This window comes from Amaranthus tricolor, chromosome 17 (assembly GCF_026212465.1).
Source record: "Amaranthus tricolor cultivar Red isolate AtriRed21 chromosome 17, ASM2621246v1, whole genome shotgun sequence".
NCBI lineage: Eukaryota > Viridiplantae > Streptophyta > Magnoliopsida > Caryophyllales > Amaranthaceae > Amaranthus > Amaranthus tricolor.
In genome coordinates, this window is record NC_080063.1 from 14,218,074 (window position 1) to 14,244,820 (window position 26,747).

At 34.9% G+C, this 26,747-nt stretch overlaps 2 protein-coding genes across 6 annotated transcripts; one reads left to right on the top strand and one right to left on the bottom strand.

Moving 5' to 3' along the window:
* Window positions 1-50: 50 nt before the first annotated feature.
* Window positions 51-10,165, bottom strand: LOC130804046 (protein root UVB sensitive 1, chloroplastic). Of its 5 annotated transcripts, none has more exons than XM_057668347.1 (8): window positions 9,987-10,158; window positions 8,225-9,145; window positions 7,824-8,099; window positions 5,932-5,988; window positions 5,633-5,831; window positions 5,280-5,395; window positions 1,859-2,035; window positions 63-986 (listed from the first exon to the last, which is right to left on the bottom strand). In XM_057668347.1, the coding sequence occupies exons 2-8, from the start codon at window positions 9,080-9,082 to the stop codon at window positions 702-704; spliced, it is 1,968 nt and encodes a 655-aa protein (XP_057524330.1). In that variant the 5' UTR covers window positions 9,083-9,145; window positions 9,987-10,158; the 3' UTR covers window positions 63-701. The 5 variants fall into 5 exon arrangements, with proteins under 5 accessions (XP_057524332.1, XP_057524331.1, XP_057524330.1 ...); XM_057668346.1 differs by having other exon boundaries at window positions 64-986; window positions 8,225-9,136; window positions 9,987-10,165; XM_057668345.1 differs by having other exon boundaries at window positions 64-986; window positions 8,225-9,225; window positions 9,987-10,165.
* A 1,973-nt stretch (window positions 10,166-12,138) lies between these two features.
* Window positions 12,139-23,378, top strand: LOC130804216 (probable beta-1,3-galactosyltransferase 12). Its single transcript, XM_057668581.1, has 7 exons — window positions 12,139-12,728; window positions 14,085-14,237; window positions 14,326-14,408; window positions 17,228-17,327; window positions 17,416-17,529; window positions 20,301-20,443; window positions 22,854-23,378. Exons 1-7 carry the CDS (start codon window positions 12,316-12,318, stop codon window positions 22,949-22,951), a joined length of 1,104 nt encoding a protein of 367 aa, XP_057524564.1. The 5' UTR covers window positions 12,139-12,315; the 3' UTR covers window positions 22,952-23,378.
* The last annotated feature ends 3,369 nt before the right edge of the window (window positions 23,379-26,747 follow it).

Sequence of the window (26,747 nt, forward strand, 5' to 3'; positions counted from 1 at the left end):
TTTGGCGAGCAACATTACGCTCAAGCTAGCACTTTTACAAAGAAATTCTATCTTATCTCCTATTTTTGGTATCATAACTTGATCATATTTGTTTAGAGGACAACGATTAGTATAAATACATTCCATTAATTTTCAGATTATTTACCACAAAAATAATTCATAGCAACACATTCAAATTAATAAAGCAATCTCATAGAGATGGACGGAGTATTTGCAATAAACCCAGTGCAGAAGATTAAAATGTGCATCAACCCAAGGACCGAAGGCTATATAAATCATTGAATAATGAACGTTTGCAAATAAATGAAGTTGTAGAATTGATCTAATGGCATGCCTTTTTGGCACTTGGAGTCCCAAACATTAGCTTCTTCTGCTCTTTTTCCAAGGAAAGCAACACCAAATTAGTACAAAGACTAAACTTTGATGTTTAGTCGCCCATTTCTTTCTAAAATAAAAACATCAAATTGAACTACTTATGCATCCGACAATTCAATCATCTTCTTCTCCTACAACAATGCCAAAGCCTTAAATACAAAAGATTGGTGCATCCTCTTCTACTAGAATAATCAAAATCATGTGCCGACATCAGTTACTAGACGCAGCCGAAACAATGTTGTCTGGATAAATATTTGGTATCTGACGATTGCACCATCAATATATCATTTTCACTTTTCGTATATTGTCCAGGAATTGTTGAGATCTTATGTGCTATCAGCTACTAAAACATTGTTGACACGAATCCTGTGAGGCATAGGCCTAGCAATAAGACCATCAATGACCCAACCTGCTATTTCACTATCATGCTTCACATGCTCAAACTCCCTTTGCGTATAATCAAGAGATATCTGTAACTTGCCGCCCAGTTTACAGTCATCAAAAGCCGTTTTCGATTTTATTCCAGCATTTGTCTCCAGCCAATATAGAAAGTTGATCTGGTACAAAGACTGAAGCATGTCTTGTGGTGAAGCACTTTCTTTAAGTATAACCTGCAATAGTAGAGTCCACATCAACGAATCATATGAAGTAAGACGGACTTGAGATAAGATTAAAAAAAAAAACACTCGAGGTATAAACCTTTATCCAATATTTCTTCAGCATTATGATTGAAGCACCAGGAAATGCAATAAGAAAACAAATAAAGTATGCAAGTGGAGTTGCTCAGTTATCATCATATTGACTAACGGTCAGCAACAACCATCAAGAGCAACTCATATTGACCAATATTTTGAATGAGTAGAAAAGATAAGATCCCTTCCTCTATTTTCACCCTCATTCTTTTCAGCTTAATGCCGTTGTCAATCATGAGTCTGACTAATAATAAAGCTTGAATGAGAAAGTACTCTACTTTCAATAGCCCATCATCTTGTCACTGGGAAAAGGCTTATATTCGAACACTTGATTCCTCTCCTCACATCACCATAAGTCAACTGAACCATAAATTTTTTGCTCCATTTCTCCCGATGGATCATTTCTACGCAATCACATTCAGGAAAGCAGAATATGTCTGGTAAGGGAGTATGCAATACTACTAATTGCTAGTTGCTAATGACACAGCACCCATAGAGTATGTAGAGAAAATTGCAGCACTCAATTTTAGAACAGGTCTTCATAGTGTCTACAGGCTATTATATAGAAGGTGCTGTAAGAATGAACAAACCAAAGGCTGAAAGCTCAGAAGCCCTAGATTCAATATAATACATCAGCATAATCCAAATTTGCTGTCAGGAATCCAGGTGTAACAAGAATATAGAGTTTATCTAGTGATCAATAAACAGGCAATACTTGGTTAAGCATGAAGCAATGACTACTACAGCAAATGGAGAACCCAGCTTCAAGTAAAATATGCAGAATTGCTTACACAAAATTTTCCATTGTACTCGGTTAAAATGTAGTTATCATTTCTATAGAGATTGATAAGGGCATCCACATCCTCCCTTCTCTCAATCACATCACTGAGTGCAGATCCTAGCTCCAGCCGCCTCTCAATTTCAGCAGCTGCATTCTTGGCTTTAATAGAAAGATTTGAAGAATCTGGCTGGAAACAGATAGGTGTGTTTGAACAAATTAGTGATAAACATCATGAGGCACAATGTCATGTATATTACACAACATGAAAGCTGATAGAAAGTGTAATTAGCTAGCGAATTATGGTCAATTTTGGACTATTCTTGGGTAAATTTGAGCGAATCACAAACTCAAAAAGCGAATGAGCTAGCGAATTATGTTACACTGGTAGAAAGTGTAGATCGTTAGTTGTTTCAGCAAGTCTAGTATGAGGCTATGAGGCCGTCTCACCGTGAGACGAGCCCATACAATTAGTCTAGTTCTCTAATTGATCATTTAAGATTGTAAGTGATCACTTCAGGCTTATAAGTGAACACTTTAAAACTATAAAATGTGATCACTTTAAGATTGTAAGTAACCACCATTTGAGGTCGTATATAGAGTTGATCCATATGTACTAGTAGAAAACTTGAAAAACTACCTAAGGGTAGCCAAGAAGGGAGTAAAAGCATATTGAAAATCCATAAACAAGTGCAGCACAATATTGAGAAAGCTAAAGAATTGGGCAAAAGGCATGTAAAAAAGTGTGGGCATAATTAAACAATGCGAGTTTGATGTTGTTGATCTTGTTCGGGTGCATTTACATGAGAGATTCACAGGCATACGCGCATAAACTGATGCATATAGCAATGATCCATTTTTCATCTTCCTTTTAAAGGAGGGTGCACAACATTCAAGTGCAAACACTGGGAGTCTCGGACACTCAACTTCAGGGCATGGACAAAGGAAGTGTTATTAAATTGCAACTATGGAGGATATGAGTTATATGGTCCTAGGCAAGATGATTATAATCATCTACAGTAAAATTTATGAGCATGACAGATGGTCGTTCGTTGCTAGAACCGTTGAATGACTTCGCAAGCAGTGCAAGGGCAGAGTCGACACAAATATATAAGACGAATCGTTGCTGGGTCTATCTTCTAGTAACATGATAGACTTCGAAGCAATAAATAGACAGCGAGTCGACGACAAGTCGGTGCACCATGGAGACTAATTAGTCTCAATTCTTTGCAGTAATAAAATGAGACAAAAGCCTTACATGATCAAGCAAATGAGACTCCTAATTTGTCTAGGATTAAAGAATTGGGTAATTTGAGCAGTTTGTACTTTGTAGTTTACAGTAGTTTAAGCAATGTAAACTAGGTATAGTCTAAACTAAAGCTGTAAATACATAGCCAAACTATTGTCACGTATATGGGTTCAAAAAATGGATAAAATGAATATAATTCTGAAATTTTGTTCTAAGTTGTTCTTTTAATGAGTGCAAACCAATTGTAAAAAAACCCAATTAACCTTAGTCGAGTGAAGCATTAAAAGTAACTGTCCAATTGCTAGGTGCTGGAATTGAAGAGACATCGTGAGTTAAAGAAAGAGCCTATTCAAACGACGACTTAAATATGCTTTATGGTTTGAGTCGAGAATCCTAGTGAGTGGAGCAGTTTTAGCCAAGCTATGGTTTGAGTCGGGTAATCATGAGGCAAATTTTCCGCTGATCAAGAATCCTAGTGGATGGTACAGTTTTACCTAAGCAATTGTTCAACCCCCTTGATAATAAAACAGAGTTACGAATACTACGACACTTCATTCAGGACTTCATTAACTTCATAAAAAGCCGAAACTAAGATGTCAAACCCTTGACTCCAAGCAAACTACATTTACATCATATTCATTTCTCCAATATATTCATTATTCCTCGAATAGCTAGTAATATGCAAAAGCAACCAACTTGTCACTTTAAGCTTAGAAGTAAAAGAGAAGGGAACACAACTGTCATGACTCGGGTCAAAAAGTCTAAAAGCTATTATCGACATTTCATATTAATTAGTGTTTGTACTTTGTAATTAGAATAGTTATCTTTTAGTTGTTTTTTGGGGGCTTAGGCTATATATATAGAGCCACCCTTGTAATAATTGAGGAGTTTTGGGAAATAATAAGAATAAGAAAAGTTCTTTTAGGAGTTAGTGGGCAGACTCGAAGTGTCCATACTATCGGTTTCAGTAACGGGTCTTGGCCGATCTATTACAAATGGTATCATAACGGTACGATTTTGGTGACCGGAATATCGCCGGTGACAGGCAAAAGTTTAAAAAATAATCAAGAAGATCATTTTGATGAATTTCTTGAAGGTTTTGGGGCTGAAATCTCTCCTTTAGACATGTTTCAAAGGACTGTCCAAAATGTTTTGATCCAATTGTTCAAACCCACATACACTAATGAAATTTATGAGAAGTTGAAAAAAGGGATTTGTGAGATTTGTGATGAACAATTTGATTCGGAACATGAATGCAGTCACAAAGGATATTCACTCCTCATCCTACATCATATAATAAAGAAAGAAATCAACCAAGGAAAGAGAAAGTGGATTGTAGGGTTCTGCTGCATCAGCAATGATGTCATCCAAAATGTAATTATGTTTTTTATTTTGAGGGTAGATCAAGTTCTTTTAAGCCCAAGTCTCTTTTCAAAGGGGGATATTTTCAGCCCTCAAAAAAATATTTTTACTCCTTTTTCATGCTTTGACCCATTTATTTCCCAAGTTCACTCACCATTTTTTGTGAATCCAAAACTTATTTTTCGGACAGAATAGAATACTTTTTCTCCATCATTTATCTTTCTTATTTTTCTTGTTGACAGTGGAAGACAAAGCTAATTTTTATCCATTTTGACGGCAAGGTGGAACTTCAGGCGGTCGGTAATATCATGACTCGGGTCAAAAGGTCTAAGGGCATTATCGACATTTCATATTAATTAGTCTTTGTACTTTGTAATTAGAATAGTTGTTATCTTAGTTGTCTTTTGGGGGTTTAGGCTATATATAGAGTCACCTTGTAATAATTGATGAGTTTTAGGAAATAATAAGAATAAGAAAAGTTCTTTTAGGAGTTAGTGGGCAGACTCGAAGTCCATACTACCAGTTTCGGTAACGGGTCTTGGCCGATCTATTACAACAACATACGATACTGGCCATGTAGCTTACAACATATCAAAATGAGGCAACAACATTACAATAACATTCCATTGTTCTAATGCCAAAAAAGGTTCCCAATTAGGAGAAGTTTAGGGTTGGATGTACATAATTTATACAAGTAATAACTACAAGGTCATTTTACTTCTCATAGATAAGAAGCAGACATGTTTTAAAGTCATTTCACTTTTGTGCAATATATTTTAGGCTCCAAGAAAACAGAATGGGGAAGAAAAAACATGAAACTCACTTTATATGACGGCCTCAAATTCAAAAAAGGTAACACAGGAAAAAGAGGTTCCTCATTATTGACATCTTTAACCGAAGGCACCTGACCACTCAAAAGATATTCACTAAACACTAAACCTGCAAAAAAAAAAAGTTCCAGAAAATTAACTATTAACAATATTTAAATGAAGTTGTGGACAACCATATACTACATATTGCCCAAATACCACTGAATAAAGTTATGTCCAACTATATTCAATTCAAATTTATTGATAACTGGCCCCTTGTTTTCCTTCTAAACATAAGAATCAGTATGAAATGCAATTTTTAAGACAAAAGAATTGATGAGAAAATGCTAGCAGAGAAAAAAAATACTTGCTCGATAGGGATTCAAAGTCCTCAGTTGAATAGATTGATAAGACTTCAGATTGCAGTACATGTGGACCCAAGTTATTATACCAAAAGAAGCCAAGGCGAGTGGTGTTGAGGAGCCTACTTTATTAGCTAATGCAATCCCAAGCAAGATACCAATAGACTTGCTCACCATTCCTTGAGCTTCACCCTTTGCGATAACCTGGCACAATCCATTTCATGAAGTCATACAATATACTACAGCTCCCCAAAAGATCAAGAAAAGAAAAATCCTTCCACAACTAGATCAAGAATCTATCTACCTCTGCAAAATTCCTCTTTGCAGCAAAGCCCGCATAAAAACAACTTCTAGTGGCAGCCTGCAAAACCACATCATTAAACTTTAGTACATATTGAACCCTAAACTGCTTTAAAAGAATTCTTTAAGAGAGAAACTGAGTTTACTATCAATCCAAACTCATTGCAAAGATCAAAAAATTGAAATACCGTAATGCATGTATCAGCAGGAAATGTTCGGAAAATAATTATAAAAACAGAACACGAGCCAAAATTATAAGTGCATGAATGTTCAGAAATCAAGGCATGAAATATAAAACATATAGAATGAAATCAGAAAGGTAAATTAGTAAGAATTATAACAGGTTATTTATCTGAAGTACCAAGATAGTATGCTGGAGAAAGCAAACAGAAAATCCAAGAGATCGTTTGGTTGCCTCTTAATTCCCTTGTAATTTCTAATTCCTAGAATCACTAAATTGTATAGTTGTTCAGTTGATTTTTCTGGGCAAGTATAGGAAATTAGAAATTCCCTTGAAAGTGAAAATTCCCACAAAGTGTAGGAATTTAATTACAAAGGGTGGTGTTGGTAACTCTATATTTTTGTGTCAACTATTCAACCAAACAAGAAAAACAATTTCCTTGAAATTTGACAAAAGTAACTTCAAAGGAATTACATATTCCCAGTAATATTAAACCAGACAAGTTCTAAGAGATATGTCCTTGTCTCGGAACATATTCAAAAACATATGCAGCCTTTGAGAAGATGAATTTTAAAAAATACCAAAAGAAAAAATGTGAACACAGAATTTTCAAAGATAGGAGTAATATGCAGTAGAGAGAGAGACTTGCAGTAGGGAAAAAGAGAGAGAGAGAGAGAGAGAGAGAGAGAGAGAGAGAGAGAGAGAGTGGTGCCAATTAAAACATACTCCTGCAATCATCATTCAACATCAATGCAAACTCAACTGACCAGTTTTAATACATAAAAATCTCATCCTTTTGTCTTAGTCTTGCCTGCGTATTTTGAGCGGAAAACTTCAAGATGAAAAATGGCAAAGACCCGATGAAAGACTTTGGGACAGGGTAACAACACACAGATGATGAACAAGATTTCATTTTCCAACAGAGATGACATAATCAGTACACTCAATGAAACAGAAAGTCAGGGACAAACATTCATTTGAAAAGCTATGGTCTAAACTAAATAACTACAGTAGTTCCCTTACTACTGGGTCAGATAATTTCTAGTGACATGTGCGTGATGTATAAGAGATTATCAACTTTAAGACAATAGTCAAAGCATTTGAGAGACATCATCAGAGTAATGAGACTTTAGAGCTCATAAATGTCAAATATAGTATTTCAGTTGTGTGCAATGGGATTTTTGGGAGTCGAGCGGCTTGAAACATTCAAGCTCACTAAAACCATAGCGTGATAAGGGTATAAATGCTACAGCATAGTTTTACATTAGCAAGCTTCAACAATGTTTTGAAACTGAAGCCTAGATTCTAAGAACTCATCAATGCATGTTTACTAGAATCCTGAGTTTCACTTTTCTTAGATCTAAAGCATACACTGCAGCCAATAACAGGAACTGAAAAACTTACATTGAAGTTGTTATCATACCATAGAAAAAAATCGAGAATGTCATCAAGATTGCGATAACGATCCCAATGTCACAAACGCGACACGTCCCAAAAACAATGTATTTACATCAAAGCTTATAATAGAACTTTTAGAACTTAACACACTATAAAAAAAAAGGGATAATAATGGGTAATATGTAAGAATAAGACTTGTAATGGCAGTTACTCCATGATTTTAAATCACAGTTTACGTGTGGAGTTTTGTGGTCCGGTAAGTTAAATATCCATTCATTATGTAAAGTAATTGCCTCATTTTTATTCCATGATCATACCTGGATCAATGTAGCAGCAGATCGCCCAGCCCCTGCAGCAGCACCAATGAAGACAAAAAGATGAGGAAAAGCAGGTGTTAGCATCTCCAATCCAAATGCAGTGTTCTCCAAAAGATCAGCAAACAACCTCCATCCTTTGGGATGCACATCAAAATGTCGCCCAAATTTTGATAACGTGATCTTGCTAAGATATCCAATTCCATCCTTAAGAACCCAGTTTATTGCTGCTGCAGTTGGAATTGCCCCCTTTCCCAGCCCAACAGCAAAAAGCAAAGACTACAAGGATGAGCAACCAAAAACTAATTATGAAGAGGACAAATGGAAAGGAACATTAAGTTTAGTTTGAAACCATTAACAAATACATTTTCCATAGATTTAGAAAAAAACATATTCACACCAACCTGTGTGGCAAGTACTCCGCTAATCTGGCTGGCAATACCTTGAACCCCTCTCCACAAAGAATAATCCAAATAATCACTGGTCACACTTTCTGGAAAGCCATCAGGTAGCATCAAACGAAAAACTAAATCTTTACAAACCAACCATAAACGAGGAAGTCGTACCGAGAGATTAGGATTTCCATCATCCATATCCCCCTTAGCTGATGTTGATGAAGGCATTCGAGATGACGATGGAACCACCAAAAATTCATCGTTTGAAGGATTGGGGATAAGCTTTTTTCTTTGACTTCCCTTGATCTCCCATACAACCTCCTCATTTGTAGTCCTCCCAACCAGATCATTTCCACTTATTGCACTAGCGGAATCCAAATGGAAAAGGCGGAAAAAACCCAAAACTGACAGCAAGCATAGCAAAAGCTGTCGAGCAGAAAATGTCCCCTCTCCGAATTTGAGGTAATTTACCCGAGCTTGGTCACCAAAAAAAGAAGTCACGTGATAGGTCCAAAACACTGCAAAGGCAGACAGATACGCACCATGACTTTCCTCATGGCCATTGTCACCATCATCATCATTCTTATCATTGTTATTTCCATTGCCATTGTTATTGTTGTTGCCATTATTCCCATAATTGCCTCTATCCAACAAGAGTTCAGGTTTAAATGAAGGAAAGGCATGTCTCAAATCAAATGCTTTAGTAACAACTGTATGCTGCAACCGATTCACTTTAGCAATGAAAGTAAACTCATGAGCCTCCAAGTGAGCCTTGATGTTTTTATGAGGTAAAACAGTTTTCACTCGAGATGTGGATTGTCTCCGACTATCCAAAAAAAGTGCAGTAGAAGCACAAGTGCAGGCCATGTGTAACTAGTTTAGCTTCTATCAATCGAAATCAATGAATTCAATCCTAGATACCTACACAAGCTTGAGTTGCAGACTCTTTAGTAGAAATCGCAGCCCTCCTAATCAACATTATGACAACATAACACGGCCTGACAAGGAAACTAGGGGGAAAAACTCAAATCACATTTCTTCTCTTGAAAGACTACTCATGTAATTCACTAACTAATACATGGAACACTATAACAAATTGGCATTATAAACCAATAAACAGAGGCAAATCTTAGTCTACGCCTAATGGAGCCCGGCCCACTGAAATTTTTTGGGGCATCATATTTAACCAAATAATGTATGGTTTTCAAATTAAAGTATTGAAAGTTTAAATTTCGGCCCCTCCTAGAATTTTGTTTGGATAATAATTAGAAAAGTTTCAAAAATCAACGAACTTCGGTCCATAAGCAGAAAACGGGTGGGAAGGGTATGCCATGGCCCTCCCTCAAAATTTTAAGACTTCTACATTGTTAAATGTTTGTTAAATTTTAAAGAACAACCACATAATAGTATCTTTTAGGCAGTATATTGGAACAAGTTTTATACTGAATTATACATATTCTGAATTAAATAAATAAAAATCATAACTAAAAGAAAAGTCATTGTTGCAAACTTATATGCAAGCAAACAACTATCCGACATTGATTTGTACAAACAAAAGGAGTACCTAAAATTCAAGACTAGTCATGAAACTTCACAATTTGGCAATACTAGTTCATCAACATAATTGAACATTAAGCAACTTCTGAATACATGAATCTTTAATAAGACAAAATAGGTTTAATTACCGAACACAACAGCAAAAACTCAACGAAATATCCATATCATAAGCAACATTGACAGATTAGATTATAGAAAAACATCAAAATGGCACCTCTAAAGCGGAAGGAAAAACTTGGCGTCGGCGGAGGATGAGGAATAGTGGCGGCGACAGACTGACAATTCGCCGGCGGCTGGTGAGATCTTACAATTTTGTGCTTGGATATGAGATAATCATGGATATAGTGGGTAAACACAAGACAACGGGACTTTTGGGTTCGAGTAGTTTTTGCCTTTTTTGGTGAGTTTATTAGAGGAGGGTTTAGGTTTTGTCAAAAATTAACCAGCTATTTTTGTGAGAGGTTGTTTCTTACGAAGATGACCTTAAAATAAAAAAACTCACATTTTTATTTTATCTTCTCTCACAATAAATTTAAGTATTGATTATTTATAATAAATTCATTTTTTAGGTATAATTGTTGAAAATAAACTTAGTTGTTGTTTATTTTAAATTGTTTGATCATAAAGAAGTTTTAAAAATGATTGTAAATAATAGGTAGATTTATTTTTATTTTATATATCTAAAACACATATTTTTTAAATAAACAATAAATAGATGTATTTTTAACGGATCAAATAAAAATTGATAGTTATTATTATTTTTTATTAGAGATTTACAAATTACACTAATTGATTAGGAATTTTTATCTTTTGGTGTTTTGCCAATTCCCCGACCTTTTTTCTCCTTTATTGATGAATATTTCATGTGGGGCAAGGGTTACACGATATACTCATTTGTCTCTAGAGTTTACACCTCAAGGGATGGCATGGTTTTTAAGAAGTGGCCAAGTCGTCGTGTTGGGGAAAGGTGATGCCGTGATGGTGATTTAGGGCCGAACAAAAATTTGGTTTTAATCATAAATTAAATTGGACAAAATTGAAATTTTAGTATTTGGTCTGATTTACGGTATAAATAGTTTGGTTTATTTTTTTTTCAAATTAAATTATGGTCTGATATTGGTTTTTTTATTTTTCAAACCAGACCGAACCGCAAATCGTATCATGGTCGAAAATCATAAATTTTTATTTAAAAAATTAAGTTGCTACCTAGATATTTCAAGATGTAGTTATTTTTATGTAGTAATATATATTTGAATAATGTTGATGTTATCAACTAATTACAAATTATTATATTTATTGATTGTAAGTGTGAAATATTTGCATAAATACATGTATTAATTTAGATAAAAATATAAAAAATAAAAATCGTAGACCTCAGACCAAATCATTGTAAAACGGTTTGGTCCGGTCTGATGATTTAAACAGTCTGGTCTGATCTGGAAAATTTTCAAACCGGAATTTTTTGTTTGGTTTGATTTTAGTGTTAGACTGGACTAAATCGGACCGTGTTCACCTCTAATGGTGAAGAGGGTGGTGAGAGTTCTCTAATTCACTTTACAAAATTTTTGTTTAATTTTGTTTTATATTATAGAAATAAGAATAAAAATGTAGTAACAAAACTAAAAATTTGTCATTGAATGTGGAGTTTAGAGTTTGAATCATTGGTCTTCTCAAATTCTTCCAATTAATTGTCATCGGTAATTAATACTTTCCTCAAACTCATATTCCATGTCATCAGTGCCATGTCATCGGGGGAGTCTATCCATCCAGTATGCAAAAATTTTCCCATGGAGGAAATGAGGTTAGTAGCGAAAACAAGGAGAGAGACAGATGTAATAAAAATCGTGTGAGTATATCAGGTAGAAATTGAGTAGATCAAATACGATAATTTATAAAGTATAGAGATGTTTAAGACACATTATAAGCCAAACTTTTGACTTAGATCCATTATATGCCCCGTTCTAGATAAGACCCTACGTCTGACAAGTTTGGGTCTATGTCCAATTTTTAATGACTTATTAAGTTTGCATTCGAGTATGAGTAATGGATCTCTTACTTGTCAGTTATTACTCGATTGTGGTGACTAAGTATAAATAGAATCTTAATTATCATAAATAACCGAGCTGTTTCTAGATTAGTTTAATTTCTTAATTCAATTATGTGTTACCATATCCTATTTTGGTCAAATGTTCCACTTATTTTTTTAAAACTATTCACCATTCACTTTTTTCTATAATTTTATTATTGACCTAAAAGTTAAAAATTTAAAGTGATAATATTATTTGATACGAGCAACATAAATTTTATTAATATCAATTTAAATCGAGCTTTTCCCTTCACTTCAATCTTTGTGTTGTCGAAGAAATATAGCAACATTAGAGAGACGGAGCGAGTATTTTTTCTTTTTTCTTAAGTTCCCACTTCCCACTTCCCACTTCCCGCACTCTCATGGCTTGACTGACATTGACACTTCCTAGTTCTTATTTCCGCCATTGCTAGATCTTCGTTTCTCTCAGATCCATCCATCCATTCTCCATCCCAAAATGCCAAGATCATCATCTCCTCTTCTACCATCTTCCGACAATCAACCATACTCCAAATCCGAAAAAATCAAAAAACCCTCCACTTCATCTCCTCACTCTTCCCGCCTTCCTTTACCCTTTGTCGTCTTTTCCATTTTCTCTCTTTTTGTCGGAATTTCCGGCACCATTTTCTCTCTCATCTCTCTTTCCCGCAATCAATCTCCTCCTGTCTTCCGATGTGGTCGTGTCCAGGATTCATTTCGTGGGCATTACTTATCTAAGGTTCAGAATTATAAGATCACAAATGGCGGGAATTCTCTTGATCGACCTAAGTTTTTAGGGTTTGTTGGGATTTTGACTGGGTTTGATTCTGTTGATCGAAGAAATGCTTTGAGAAGTACTTGGTTTCCTTCTGATCCTGAAGGTCTTTTAAGGTTTTAATTTGATTTCTTTTTGTTATTGAATTATAACTATGTGATTATAATTGTTTTTTTTGCTTTGAATTTTCGAATTATAAAAGCAGTAAATTAATCGCATTGGGGTTATTTATACAGAATGGACATATGAACAATGCTTGTAATTATGTATTATGTGCAAGATTAGGGAGTTTATTTATCACTATCATGATTGGTTTTACTTTGTAATTTCAGATGTTTATTGGTTTGAGAATTATTATGTGTTTTTAAAAATAAAAAATTGAAAATTTGGAAAAAAAATTGTTTTTTTTTTTTCTGATGTAGTTGTATAATTGTAGAGATAATTAGTAGATGGGGAATCGTTGTTGGATCTACGATGAGTAGAAATTCAGATCGATGTAACCTAATTTGTTGTATGCATTAGTACTCTGCTACCTAGTTATATTAAATTAGTCCAAAATGGCCTAAAATTTGCATGTACTATATCTACTTCTTAGTTTGCATTCTGTTAGGGGATTATGAATTGAGCAATGCCGGAATCTGGATAGATAATGGAGTGATGCTTCTTATTGGTTGTGTTTTGTCATTACTCATTTTAATGAGCACCGATGGCTTGCGTTATTGTCTTTGAGTCGTTATATATTCTACAGATCAAGTGTGTAACAGGTCACTAAAGTAGGTTTGACGTGCTTTTATTTGAAAGACCCCATCACCCGTCCTTGAATTGCTATTGTCATATTCTGTTAGCGTGTCTATTACTGGGAGTCTGGAATTATTCATGTCAGCCAGTTAATTGTGATCTTCATATTATGTAGTTTGTAAAAGTTCTTCACAACTCACAGCTTTTTAAACATGATCATCATCTGAATTTTTCAGGTGGTTAGGTGTTGGACTGGTAGTAATGTTGTGAATTCAGTTGTGCTAAATGTAGCCTAAATCTGTTGGTAGAATCCAGAAAAAGATGAGGAAAGAAAAGCTTTAAAAATAAGGTTGCAATAAAATATTTTATTTTTTTTAACAAATGTTTATGGAAGACAAAAGGGTAGAACGTAAAATATGCAGGAATTTATTATGCAATTAGAGACATCATCTTGCAAGGGAACATGAAAACTATGATATATAAGTTAAGAAATTTTGTGCAATTAGGAAGAAATGAGTAGACTATGTGTATAATTTGTAGTAAAATTGGAAGTTAAAACTCATAAAGTGCTTTGTGAGCCGTGTTAGAGTTTTTGTCTCCCCAACTGTCATAAGGACAAATATTGGAAAAGCTGATGCAAGTTTTGATTGTTTGAGACGCTGAGATCTGCAGTTCTACATTTATATAGTAAATGAGCATTTGTAATAATCATTTTGATATTTTTCCTTTTCTAGGTTGGAGCAAGCTACTGGTTTGGCCTTTAGGTTTGTGATTGGGCGATCAATAGATGCTAAAAAGATGGCTGAACTCAACCAAGAGGTCGACAAGTATAAAGATTTTATGCGTATAGACGTGGATGAAGAAAATGCTAGTCCTCCATACAAAACGTAGTGATTATATGCTTTGTGTTTTGATTATATTATATATGTCATAGGAGAAACACATTAAATCTTGTCCTTTTCTCTCTCTATGCAGTCTGGCATATTTAATTGCAGCATTTGAACTTTTTGAAGCAGACTATTTTGTTAAAGCTGGTGACGACATATATTTACGTCCAGGTACGCGATATTGTATCTTCACGCTCTAAAGACTCGTTATGAACTTCATCTAAGCACAAACTCGATCAATATATTTGAGGCTCCAATTTTTGTTCCAAATAACTTTAAACTTTTATGAAGGCCAGTCCAATCTGAATATAAAGTCATAAGTTTTTTTATCCTTATAGAATTCAATAACATTAATTACTTGCCTTCATAATTCAAGAACGATAGATAGTGTATTAAGTTCTATAGATATGTGTAGCACCCCTAATTTTTATAGTAATGAAAATGAAGTATTATATTACAACACATAAATATTGTTAAATGACAGTGAAAGATATAAATGGGGTGTTCGCCATACTCGAAGAGTGTAAGGCGCCAAAAACACATCCAACACTAATGTAATCTTAATGGGGTGTTCTTTAGATACATGACCCACTCTACATAGCCCGAGGCAAAACATTTACAAATATTAGTAGGTAGCACATTTTCAAAATCATACCATAAATATTACTCAACTTTCACTCTTTGTAAATCATTGTTTCTGAAGCACAGAATATAATTTAAATTGAGAATGTATCTCAAACTAAAATAAGTAATTAGGTAGCAACAAAACTTTTAACAACAATTAGATTTCATAAAGATGATAATCATGATTCATGATCATCATGATATCGTGCTTCTACAAAAATGCGAGTTCAATCATTAGTTAACTATTCCATCAACATTATTTAGAAAAAACTCATTCCAATGCAAGGTTTATATCTAGCTACAGAAAAAAAGATTAACGTTTGATAAAACAAAATAAAGGAATAATGGTAAAGGTGTAATGTAGTCAAAGCTGAAAAATCTCATTTTAATTATTATTTAAATAAAACACACCTATATAAATAGTTAAAAGCTAGGAAGTCCATTCTATGATTCTAAATTAATCATCACTGATCACAATATAACTATGCATCTATGTGTGTAATTTCACGATTTCTTACCAAATGATAATTATGAATCACAGTACATGATATTTATTACTTAATTAAATAAATTTGATAAACAAACTAGTATATAGATTTTTGCTATAAACCATTACCAATGTAAAATACGAGAGTACTTTGCTATTCAATTAATTTAGTCTTTTAGAATGTTTAACTAAATCAGACACAAACATGAGATATAACCATTTAAAAAGGTAATGAAGATCATTGTTCACGTAATGAAAATGTCAAAAACTTGAAACAATAAGACATTTATGAAGTTTAAATTTACAAAAGTTTAGATATAACTACTCACATTGTATTAGGGACTATAAATAAAAGAAATGAGGTGTAACATTACTAACTTCTAGCTCTAGAACTACTATTGTAATGGGGAAGATAAGTCATAGCTCATAAGTGTGGAGTGTGGTGTTGATGAGTCAATGACTTACTGGTACATTTAACAAGAAATGAGGGAAGTGAATAGGCAGTTCTCATAGCTCATAAGTGTGGTGTTTGATGAGTCAATGACTTACATGGCAATGGTACATTTAACAAGAAATGAGGGAAGTGAATAGGCAGTTCTCATAGCTCATAAGTGTGGTGTTTTGATGAGTCAATGACTTACATGGCAATGGTACATTTAACAAGAAATGAGGGAAGTGAATAGGCAGTTCCATGACCTAAATGTTTGGTGAACATGAAGAGTTACTAAAATGACGAAAGAAGATGAAAGTTGAAGACATCTTCACATTAATGGAGTATTAATATTATCTTCTTAGTTACTGTACTTGATAAACATTTAGCTTTCAACGTAAACAACGAGGCTCAAGTGACTAAAATGACGAGAAGAAAGGTGAATAGACATCTTCATATTGATGGAGTATTAATATTATCTTGTACTTGATAAACATTTAGCTTTCAACGTAAACAACGGGGTTCAAGTGGTTTGATTTTTTCTAAAAACAAACTAATTATAGTGAACAATTATCAGTATTATATATATATTAAATTATTAACTAACAAATAATATGACCTTTGACATTGTCACTTATTACACGTTAATAACTATAGTCGACATGTAATTTAGTCTACGTTTAGTATTACGTATTCAAATAGCTATAAGGCATAATATATTATAACAAAAACAACAATAATAATAAATAAAAAATAGTAACAGCTAGACACTGAGGATTCCATCCATCTGCTGTTGAGTAGTTAGGGTCGTTTGTTTGGTGTTTTATTTTTGTTGGTTGTTTTGGCTTTTGTGAGTTGTTGGCTGGGCCTTCCTTTTTTGTTGTTTGGCTGTGGTGCCTTGTGTTTTGGGCACCTTGCTTGTGGGTCGTTGACCTCGCGGTTTGTAGTTGCTTTTTGGAGAAATAAAATCTCTTTTTTCCAAAAAGTAAAAATAATAATAATAATAATTGACTACAAAATAGCGGGGTATTACATATGAATGTTGGTGCCTTGATATTTTGTAAAAATGTACTGAAGTCTGTGGGGTCTAAGATGTAAAAGTACGAGCAACTTATGATCATTTAGCATACTATAACTCCAACATCTTTGCATAAACACGTTAGGCTATTAGTTCTTAACAATTATTGCTGAAACGTTATTCAAGCATTTGTGAGTATAATATAGTGCTATTATTTTGGACTTTATTTCGATAATCTGCTCTGCATCCCTATTAATATGCTTTATTTTTCTGTATATGAAATTCATTACACTCTGGTTAGTCCAATTTGATCAAAATTTTTAATATTCCTCTTGAAAGTCAATTTTTTGGAATTTTTGTGTCTATCTATTTTTTAGATTTTAATTCTGACATGTGGAGCAAGCTTTGAAACTTTATCTTAATTCTGCCAGACAGGCTTGCTACACTTTTAGCTAAAGAGAGAACTCAATCTATGACATATATTGGCTGCATGAAGAAAGGACCTGTTATAACTGACCCTAAAATGAAGTGGTAAGTGAAATTCAAGTTGCTATTTACATTGAGATCAGGACTGAATAACTCAACTGCTACTTCTGTCTGTAACGCATTTATATTTTAGGTATGAAAGTCAAGGACACCTTATTGGAAATGAATACTTCTTGCATGCTTATGCTCCATTATATGTTCTGTCCGCTGAGGTTGTTGCTTCGTTGGCTGCTTCCAGAAATAACAGGTCTTGCTCCTCTGTTTTTCATTTCTGCATCTCTTTATAATACATAAAAATAGTGGCTAGTTGTTAAAATTGGATATTATTAATTTTTAAGACTTTACTAGTGTCAAGTGGTAAAGCTTACTACGGTTCAGGGATTCTGTGGAAGGCTTTATAGCGGTTAACTTGTTTACTGGTGAAAATTGACACCAATTGTTGGGATCTTAGATATAGTAAGAATACGACAACGCCAAACCCTTAACTCCTACAATATGGGGTTGGCTAATGAACCAAAACAAATCAATATAGGAAATCGTTGTAACAAAGAATTACACTTTATTCAATCCTGTCTAATAATAAGCTATAACCAAAAAAATGAATTCCAATGGTCATCTAGATACATGAAGGACATAATATGGTATTCCCACGGAATACATTTTGAGAGACGTGAAAACCTTGTATTGCTAATAAAAACTCTGAAGAAAATAGAGATATTGACTGATTGATCTATATTTGGGTGTTAGACAGCTAAGAGAAGCATGCCAACAATATGCCTTGATGAAAAAACCCGTAGATGAAGATCCTAGTTTTTGAATGATAAGAGTAGCTTATGAACGCATTAGAAAACTATAATTAACATTTAACAATGGTTAGTCTTGTTTTGTCATGAATTGGAAATTCACTCGCAAAAGAAAAGAGGGCAATATTGGCAATTGAGAAATAAGTCTTTAGAAGCAATATTTAACTTTTATTATTATTACTATGTTATTTCTTGTAAAGGAAGCCAACCCGTTTCATGTATATATAAGAAAGGGGAGGGAAAGAATAGGATTATGCTTTTGGTATTAACAAGAATGTGCGTACACATTAGGGAGTGTTGAGCTCACTCGAATAACTCACCATCTGGGTTCTTTGCTCATTTCACCTAATATAATATTATTACAATCTTCTTGCTTAGTTTTCTTAGTTACATTCTTGTTTTTACATGGCTATTCTTACAGCTCATCCATTGCCATTACCCCAAACCCACATCCAACACCTACAATTACAAATACCCATAAACTACCATCCCACCACCACGATCAACACCTCAGGCATGACAGGATGTATAATCAATATGAGAACTTCGGATCATAGTGCAAAATATCGTTCATATCACTATATTTAAGTTGTATTGTAAAGGTTTTTTGAGCAAAGCGTATGCGAAAATTGCGAAACCATCTGCATCGAGTGCGAAATTCGTTTTGAGACCATTACCTTGACCATATTTTTGCACTATGCTTCAGATTGAGGCAATATTTAGAACGACAGATTAGAGATATCTCTTTAGGTTTCTCAGACTCTTCCGCGGTTAATCGGAAAGTCATAGTGAGTCTATAATTCCATATTGATGATCCTGTGTCAAGACCTGAAGTCTTGTTGTCATGAATTCGTTGTGTATTGTACTTGTGTATCATGTATTGTGGTGTTGTGAGTTTAATGTCGGCAAAGCTCAAATCTGAGTTCCAGAATCTTAATGCTGCTTGTTCGTAATATATTGTATATTGTTGTTTACTAAGGGTTGATCCTGTTAATGCTGAGCAAGTGAGCATGCCCTTGTTTAGGTTAAAAAAAGAGAAACCGCCTTTTTTGTTCTTATGGAGGGTTAATCTTTAAGGGGTTTTCCGTTTAAACTATACCTAAAGCTTGAATCTATGACCTAGTTCTTTTATTTGGATATCAAGTCCATTAATTAATAAGTAATTATGTACTCCTTTTCAATTTCTTCGATTCTTCACTGGTGTTCCCTGTATTATCATCTTTGTTTTAGAGACTTCTGTCCAATTATTTTGTTTTTTAATTTTATGTGTTTATTTAAAAGTCACCACATGTCAATATTTTAGATTGATGGATGATGACATTTTATGTCTGCGTCTTCCTTTAAAGAAGTTGATTGTTTGCTTTGATGATGTCATATCTACTGCTCCATGAGTTTGGTATTGGTATTGTGGGATTTGTTCTGAGAGGTTTATGGTCCATGTCTCATTAAATGGCTTGATATTTGTATATTGTCTCTCAATTATGCTCCAGCCTTTGTTGATTTTGTGGCTTTTATTGGCTTAGCTCAACTTTCCTAGTCCAAATCAATCTTTTATTGTTGTGACAATTGTAAACAGAATGAAAAGTTCGACCATCCCTTCCATTATATATTATTTTGTAAAGCTCTAGAGGAATTTTATGTACTTGTTTGTTGAAGTCACTACGCATCAATATTTTGGATTGATGGATGATGGCAATTTTACTTCTGTATTTTCCTTTGAATAAAATGACTTGCTTTTAGGATGTCATATATATTGCTCCATGAGTTTGGTATTGGTATCGTGGGAGTTGTTTTGAGAGGTTAATGATCCATGTGATGAAATCAGTTAATCTTTTCTTTGTTAATTATGTGCCGGCCTTTGTGTATAGTATACTGTTGTTTTTTATTATCTAAGCTCAACTTTTCTGGTCGAAACCATTTTTTTTAAATCGTGATGAGTATGACTATCAAAATTGTAAACAGAACTTTCTAGTTTCCGCCATTTCTATGAAAACCTCTGGAAAGTTCGTTGGTTGTACTTAACAAATTACTAGAAGTAATAAAAAAATCAAAGAATAAAATCTACTCTTATTCTCCGTACAAGTTTTTCCAGGATACTTCGAATTGTGGAGCTTAGTGTAGTTTTGTATTTGAAATTCACTTTGGCTACTCAATCCTAGTCTTTTGCGATAAGCTCTGGTGTTATCATCATTGAAACAAAGTTTTTCCTGTGCAGTTTGAGAATATTTAGCAATGAGGATGTAACCATCGGCTCGTGGATGCTTGCCATGAATGTTCATCATGAAGATAATCGAGCTATATGTGATTCTCATTGTAAACCAACATCAATTGGAGTGTGGGATATTCCAAAATGTTCTGGTGAGTATAATCCTTCCTCCTTCATTTTGCCTTGTTAAGTCGGATCAAATACGATGTATAAAAATCCTAAAGCTATTTTTAATTGTTTGATTGTCTTTTCGTTTCAAACCATTACTCCATAGCTTGTAAGAACTAGAGCTACTTCCAAAATTTTCGAGTTGCTGTAGTTTTGTGGTTGTATGCTTATCATTTAAAACCTTGATGCATTCTAGAATTATTTAGGATTCTGAATTCTGAAGCAACTGTAGAATTATGACACGAGGAAGCTTAAGTCTGCATTTTGGCCATGAACTCTCTGATAGTATATGAGCAATGACTTGCTGCATCATAGAGAACTATACTTCTTGGATTTGTGTACCCATATCTAGGAGGATAGTCCCACATGGTTATCTATGACAAAATTTCATGATTTTGGCTATGACATATATCGAAGTGCCAGTCATGTCTGAGTGTAGAGAATCCAACACAGGTGATTGAGGTATTATAAAGTGTTCAATGTCTTCTCATTTCATACTTTCTCTTGAAACTTCAGTCTTCTTGTCTCCTCCAGTTTATTGCATGTGAGTGCTCTTGCATCCATTGCTGGTCCCAAGTCCAGATAAAAGAGGGGATTCTGGTGGGAGTATAAAGTTGAGGAAGAATCAATGGTGGAACCTAACAAAGGAACACTAAAGTTTTTTCTGATAGAGTCATTGTGGAAGATTAGAAAGGCGAGCAGGATCAGCTTGGACCAAGATGGAGTATATCATTTGTGCGGCTAAGGACATTCTAAAAGAAGCAAAAAGTGGTATGGTAGTGAAAAGGGACACCATATGGTGAAATGAGGAAGTAAATGTCTCAATAAAAAAAACAATGCTATATAGCTTTAGAAATATGTAGGAGTGAGAAGAACCTTGTGAAATATACGGAAGCCAAAACCAAGACTAAGCAAGTGATACATGAGGCAAAGGTTAAAGTGTATGAAGATGTATACAATTAGTTGGACTCGAGAGAAGGGGAGGAAGTTTTTTATTGTATGTTCAAAAGGAGATGAGTGGTTAGAAATGCTCTTAGCAAGGTGAATTTTGTCAAGGATAAACAAGACATTTTTGTCCAAACATTAACAGATAAAGGATAGACGGAAGGAGTAAATTTTCTGGATACCTAATAAAAGTGAACTGGATCATTGAGAAGTTTACTACTATTGAACAAATGGATTCCAAGTATTTTAAGTTAGTATGCTCTTGGGTAAGTGGGCCCAGGTATATGTTGTCCTCTAGTTATGCTTCTTACAGGTAGGGGACCTTTGAAGTATTTCATGCTTGTTTGTATGAAAGAAAATGAAGGAAAAGGAAGAGGAGGAAAATGGAAGGATATGTTTTCCCATTAGATAGCAAAAGAGGAGAGGAGGGAGATGTAGGGAAAGAAATTGGAGAGAAGAATTGTTTAATATTTTTTGTAAAGTAAATTCTTCCAACAATGTAATGATTTTGAAGGAAAATACTCCACCACTTCTTTCCCCTTGCCTTCCCTCCTTTCCTTCTCCTTCTCTCCCTCCAAAAATGCTATCCAAACATACCATTAGCCATGAAATTTAGTTTGAAAAGTCAATCCGCGAAGCTTGCTTATTTGGGCATAAAAAGCCTCCTTCGTTCAACATTATTTAGTCACTTCTGGATTGTTGTGAATACTTGAGATCTTGTGAATTTGAGGCTCTATTATATAAGCTTCACGATGTGCTCTTCCCATGATACTAATTTTTTTTTCAAGATTGGGTGTATTGTGTACACCATATAGGGCAGAAAATTTACAGAATCAACACTTTTTGACCGAAGTTTGTTATATCGTTAATCTCGAATGAGTGTTTGGCAATGGCATCCATCAATAGGGATAGCTGGTCCGAACCAATCTTTCTGTCCTTTTTAGAGATTTTTATTTGTAGCATTAAGATGATCAAGGAAGTCCACCAATGATTCATACTGTGAGGTAAAACTCTATTCTGCAAAGTCCTACATCATCTAAAAATGGAAATAAGGGTATATAGGTAGCTATTGTAATGGGGACTCGAAGTGCATCTCTTTTCTTCAAATTTACTTTTATAATTTGCAGATACGTTGAAGTAGTTTCTACCGGAAATGATGAGCTCCCTGAACTATTTCATACTACTATTATTTCTGTTTATTTAATTTTGTACAAATCTGTTTGTTACTTCCATGTTGGAATTGTTATTATTCCATTACGAATATGCCTTACAAGACAGGTAAATTGCTGTTTTAGTTTTCATCATAATAACAGAAACCGTAGGATTTTCTGCTGATTATGCAATGTTCGAAAAGCTCATTAACGATGTTGTTGTATGTTCGAAGAGCACTTGCTATATCTATGCCTCTTTTATGATGCCAATGACAGAGTCCCGCGGTTTCTTTTTCAGGTCTATGCAATCCAGCTGCAAGACTAAAAGAGCTTCATGAAATTAGTTTGTGTTCTAAGAGCCCAACACTTCCACCCGAGGAAGATGATGATAGATAAGTGTTTCTTGGAATCACATCTTTGCTTTTAACCTTTTCAGTATAAATACACCCTTACCGTATTACTCGAAATTGCGATAACTGTCTAAGGGCGAGTTACTTTCCAGATAAAAACACCCTTAAAGTCCTCAAGTTCTGTTTATGTACACTAGCCATTCTTTTCCCATATGATCAGTGTATTTAGGGTATAGTCAAATTATCACCAAGATGTAGAATTACCGTTGAATTTATTAGAGGATATTATTCTGGTGTTGTATGTAATATTCAATTGTAGCATGAGCTCTTCCTGAAAACTAAGAGGATAACTTCCAGTTTACTAGAACTAGAAATAGAACTAGAACTATTTCCCCATCATCATCTTTTTGTTTGATATACTGAAACTCAATTCTTGGGTTCAATCCCTTTATGTATCTCCATTTTCATGCCAACACTCACGGTTGTATATTGTACAGAGATTAAGAAATGATGGGACCATTTCAATTATGTAGATTATATTAAAGGAGAGTTAAAATGCTCAAGGAGAATACAAGAATATGATTGGAATATTTTTATAAAAGGAAATTATAATAAAGTAAAAAGGATAGATTAAAACAAAATACAATAATCTCTTACGGATAGAATTAGTATTGTGTACCTCTATAGGCCCTATTCAAGAACTCACAAGTTGAAACAGTAATGAATGGCCAGGATGCTTTGTTATTTGTCCATATTTTTGAGTGATGGAAACCAACTTATATTGATCAAAAGTGTTATTATTATTATTATTATTATTATTATTATTATTATTATTATTATTATTATTATTATTATTGTTATTATTATTATTATTATTATTATTATTATTATTATTATTATTATTTTAAATGATAATTCATTTCATAAAGAAAAACCCTACAAGTTGGTAGGGAGTCGAGTGACAAGCTGAGCACCTATACCCTTTTGAATACAAAAAACTAGCCTATATTAATGGGCTTAGATTTGGTAGCACTGGAGTTACTTGAAGAAAATGACGAAATCCTTGATAGCAAGTCGTCTTCACCTAATTTAATGATGATGATGCTGAAGTTCCAATGCCAAATACTCCTGAACCTGAGGTTGTTCCATCTCCTCCTAACTCTGGGAAGAAGATAGAGCAGTCTAATTAGGGGTCATCTAGTCAATCTGACACTATTCTTGAGAAACCTAGACGAGTTATCAAGAAGCCTGTTAGATTGATTGAAGAGATAGAAGGAAGAAATTGCTTTGTTGAGAATTTGACAGGTTATGTGTAATAACCCAGATTTAGCTTGAAAAAGGATTAGACTACTCATATCAATAAGGTACATCTTTTTTTCTAGGGAGCCCATTTGCTAAGAACTCCACAGTTAAGCGTGCTTGGTGGGGAGCAATCTTAGGATGGGTAACCTCCTGAGAAGTGTTCCCGGGTGCGCACGAGTGAGGCCAAAGTGCGCTGGAAAGACTTGTGTTGGTTTGTGGGGCCAGTCTACAGTCTCCATGAGTAGTCACCAGCGGTCCGAGGGGCCGGGGTGTTACATTATGCATTGAGTGTAGCTGATGATGTAGAGTCATATGAACTTGCCACGTATAAACAAGCAATTAGTTGTAGTAAATCAGCGCAATGGCTTGCTGCAATGGGTGAAGAGATGCAGTCTTTTTACAAGAACAGAGTGTGGGAACTTGTAAAGGTACCAGAGGGGAGAAAGCTTGTAGGGTGCAAGTGGATTTTTAAGAAAAAAAAAGGATCATCTAAATTTGAGAAAGTTCGTTTTAAGGCTAGGCTAGTTGCAAAGGGGTTCAGTCAGGTAGAAGGGGTTGACTTTGTGGAGATATTCTCACCAATGGTTCGACATACTTCTATTCGTGTGCTATTGTCGATTGTAGCACATTTTGACCTTGAGGTGGAGCAGCTGGATGTTAAGACGGCTTTCCTTCATGGCGATTTGGAGGAGGAGATTTTGATGAAGCAGCCCAAGGGATTCGAGATCCCAGGGAAAGAGCACTATGCATGCAGATTGCTAAAGTCGTTGTATAGACTTAAGCAATCCCCTCGGCAGTGGTACAAGAGGTTTGATTCTTTTATGGTTTTGCATGTTTTTGATAGGAACTCGTATGATTGCTGTGTGTATCATAGTAAGTTGGATGACGGTTCCATGATTTATTTGTTGTTATATGTTGATGACATGCTTGTTGCGACAAAGAATAAATCGGATGCTGCTAGACTTAAAGAGTTGCTTAGCTCGGAATTTGACATGAAAGATTTGAGTCCAGCTAAGAAGATTTTGGGTATGGAGATTTATAGGGATCAGGCTAGAGGTAAGCTTTTCTTGACTCAGAAAAGTTACATCGAAAAGATTTTATCTCATTTTGGGATGGAGAAGTCGAAGCCTATAAGTACACCAACATCTATGAGCTGCAAATTGTCTTTGTCTATGTCACCTCAAACTGAGGAAAAGTTGGCGTATATGTCTAGTGTCCCTTATGCCAACGTTGTTGGTTGTTTGATGTATGCTATGGTCTGTACTAGGCCAGATATTGCGCACGCTGTTAGTGTTATGAGTAGGTTCATGGATCGACCTAGGAGAGAGCACTGACAGGGGGTGAAAAGGATTTTTCGTTATTTAAGAGGGACAGCTGATATTGGTCTTGTGTATGGGAATAGTAAGGAGTGTTTGGTAACTGGATATAGTGATTCTGATTATGCAGCTGATATGGAAATCAGGAGGTCGATGGTCGGGTATGTGTTTACTTTGGGTGGTTCTGTGGTTAGTTGGAAGTCTATATTGTAGTCTTCGGTTACGTTGTCTACTACTGAAGCTGAGTACATGGCTTTAACTTCTGCAACTAAGGAGTCTATATGGCTCAAAGGCCTTGTAGGTGAACTGGGTATTGCACAGGATTTTGCTACGGTGTATTGTGATAGTCTAAGTGCCACTTGCTTAGCTAAAGACCAAGTACACCATGATCGGACAAGCACATTGATGTCAGTATCATTTCTTGCGTACTGACAAGAGGGTCAAGGTAAAGAAGATCGGGGCCGCTGACAACCCAGCTGTGCTGATTTCTTTACTAAGTCTGTTCCATTTCGTAAGTTTAAACATTGCTTAGACTTGCTAAATATTGATTACTATGTGATGTAATAGGCCCTTAGGGGTAGTGTTTGGGAGCTTCCGTTGTAGGCATGTTGGCCTTAAGGTGGAGCTTGCCCGGGGCTTGTGATGCAGGTGGAATATTATGAGTTGTTATACTTGGTGACAAGTATGTGATAGGTCTTGATTGGAGACTTGTCGGGATGAGTCTTGGTTGAAGACTTATCGGGATGTACGGCTTATGCATGAGCTTTACATCGGGTTTTGGCTTGAGACATGTTCACTTTGTGTTGATGAGATCATTTGCTGAATACGAGTTTTCGTCAAGGTGGAGATTGTTGTTAATGGTGACTCAAACTAGCAAGCACAATTGAAGAAGATGAGTATGGGTCAAAGGTCCGCGGGGCGCAGAGAAGCTGCTGCCTCAGTCCGCGGGGCGCAGAGTGCGTTCTGTCTCCATTTCGCGGCTCGCGAAATGGCGATTTCTTTTCACAGGAGGTGTCTTTTGGGATGGTTACTTTGTGTTTATTATGTAACAATTTCCTTTTATTGGGCATTAGTATATAAACTCCCATTTTAGGATAATACACAATAATTCACAAATTGAGAGAGATCACAAGAGAGCCATTAATTTGTTAGTGTGATTGAGATTCATCTTGTAAATTCTTTGCGATCATAGTGAAAATATTTGATCTCGGTGCCGATGGACGT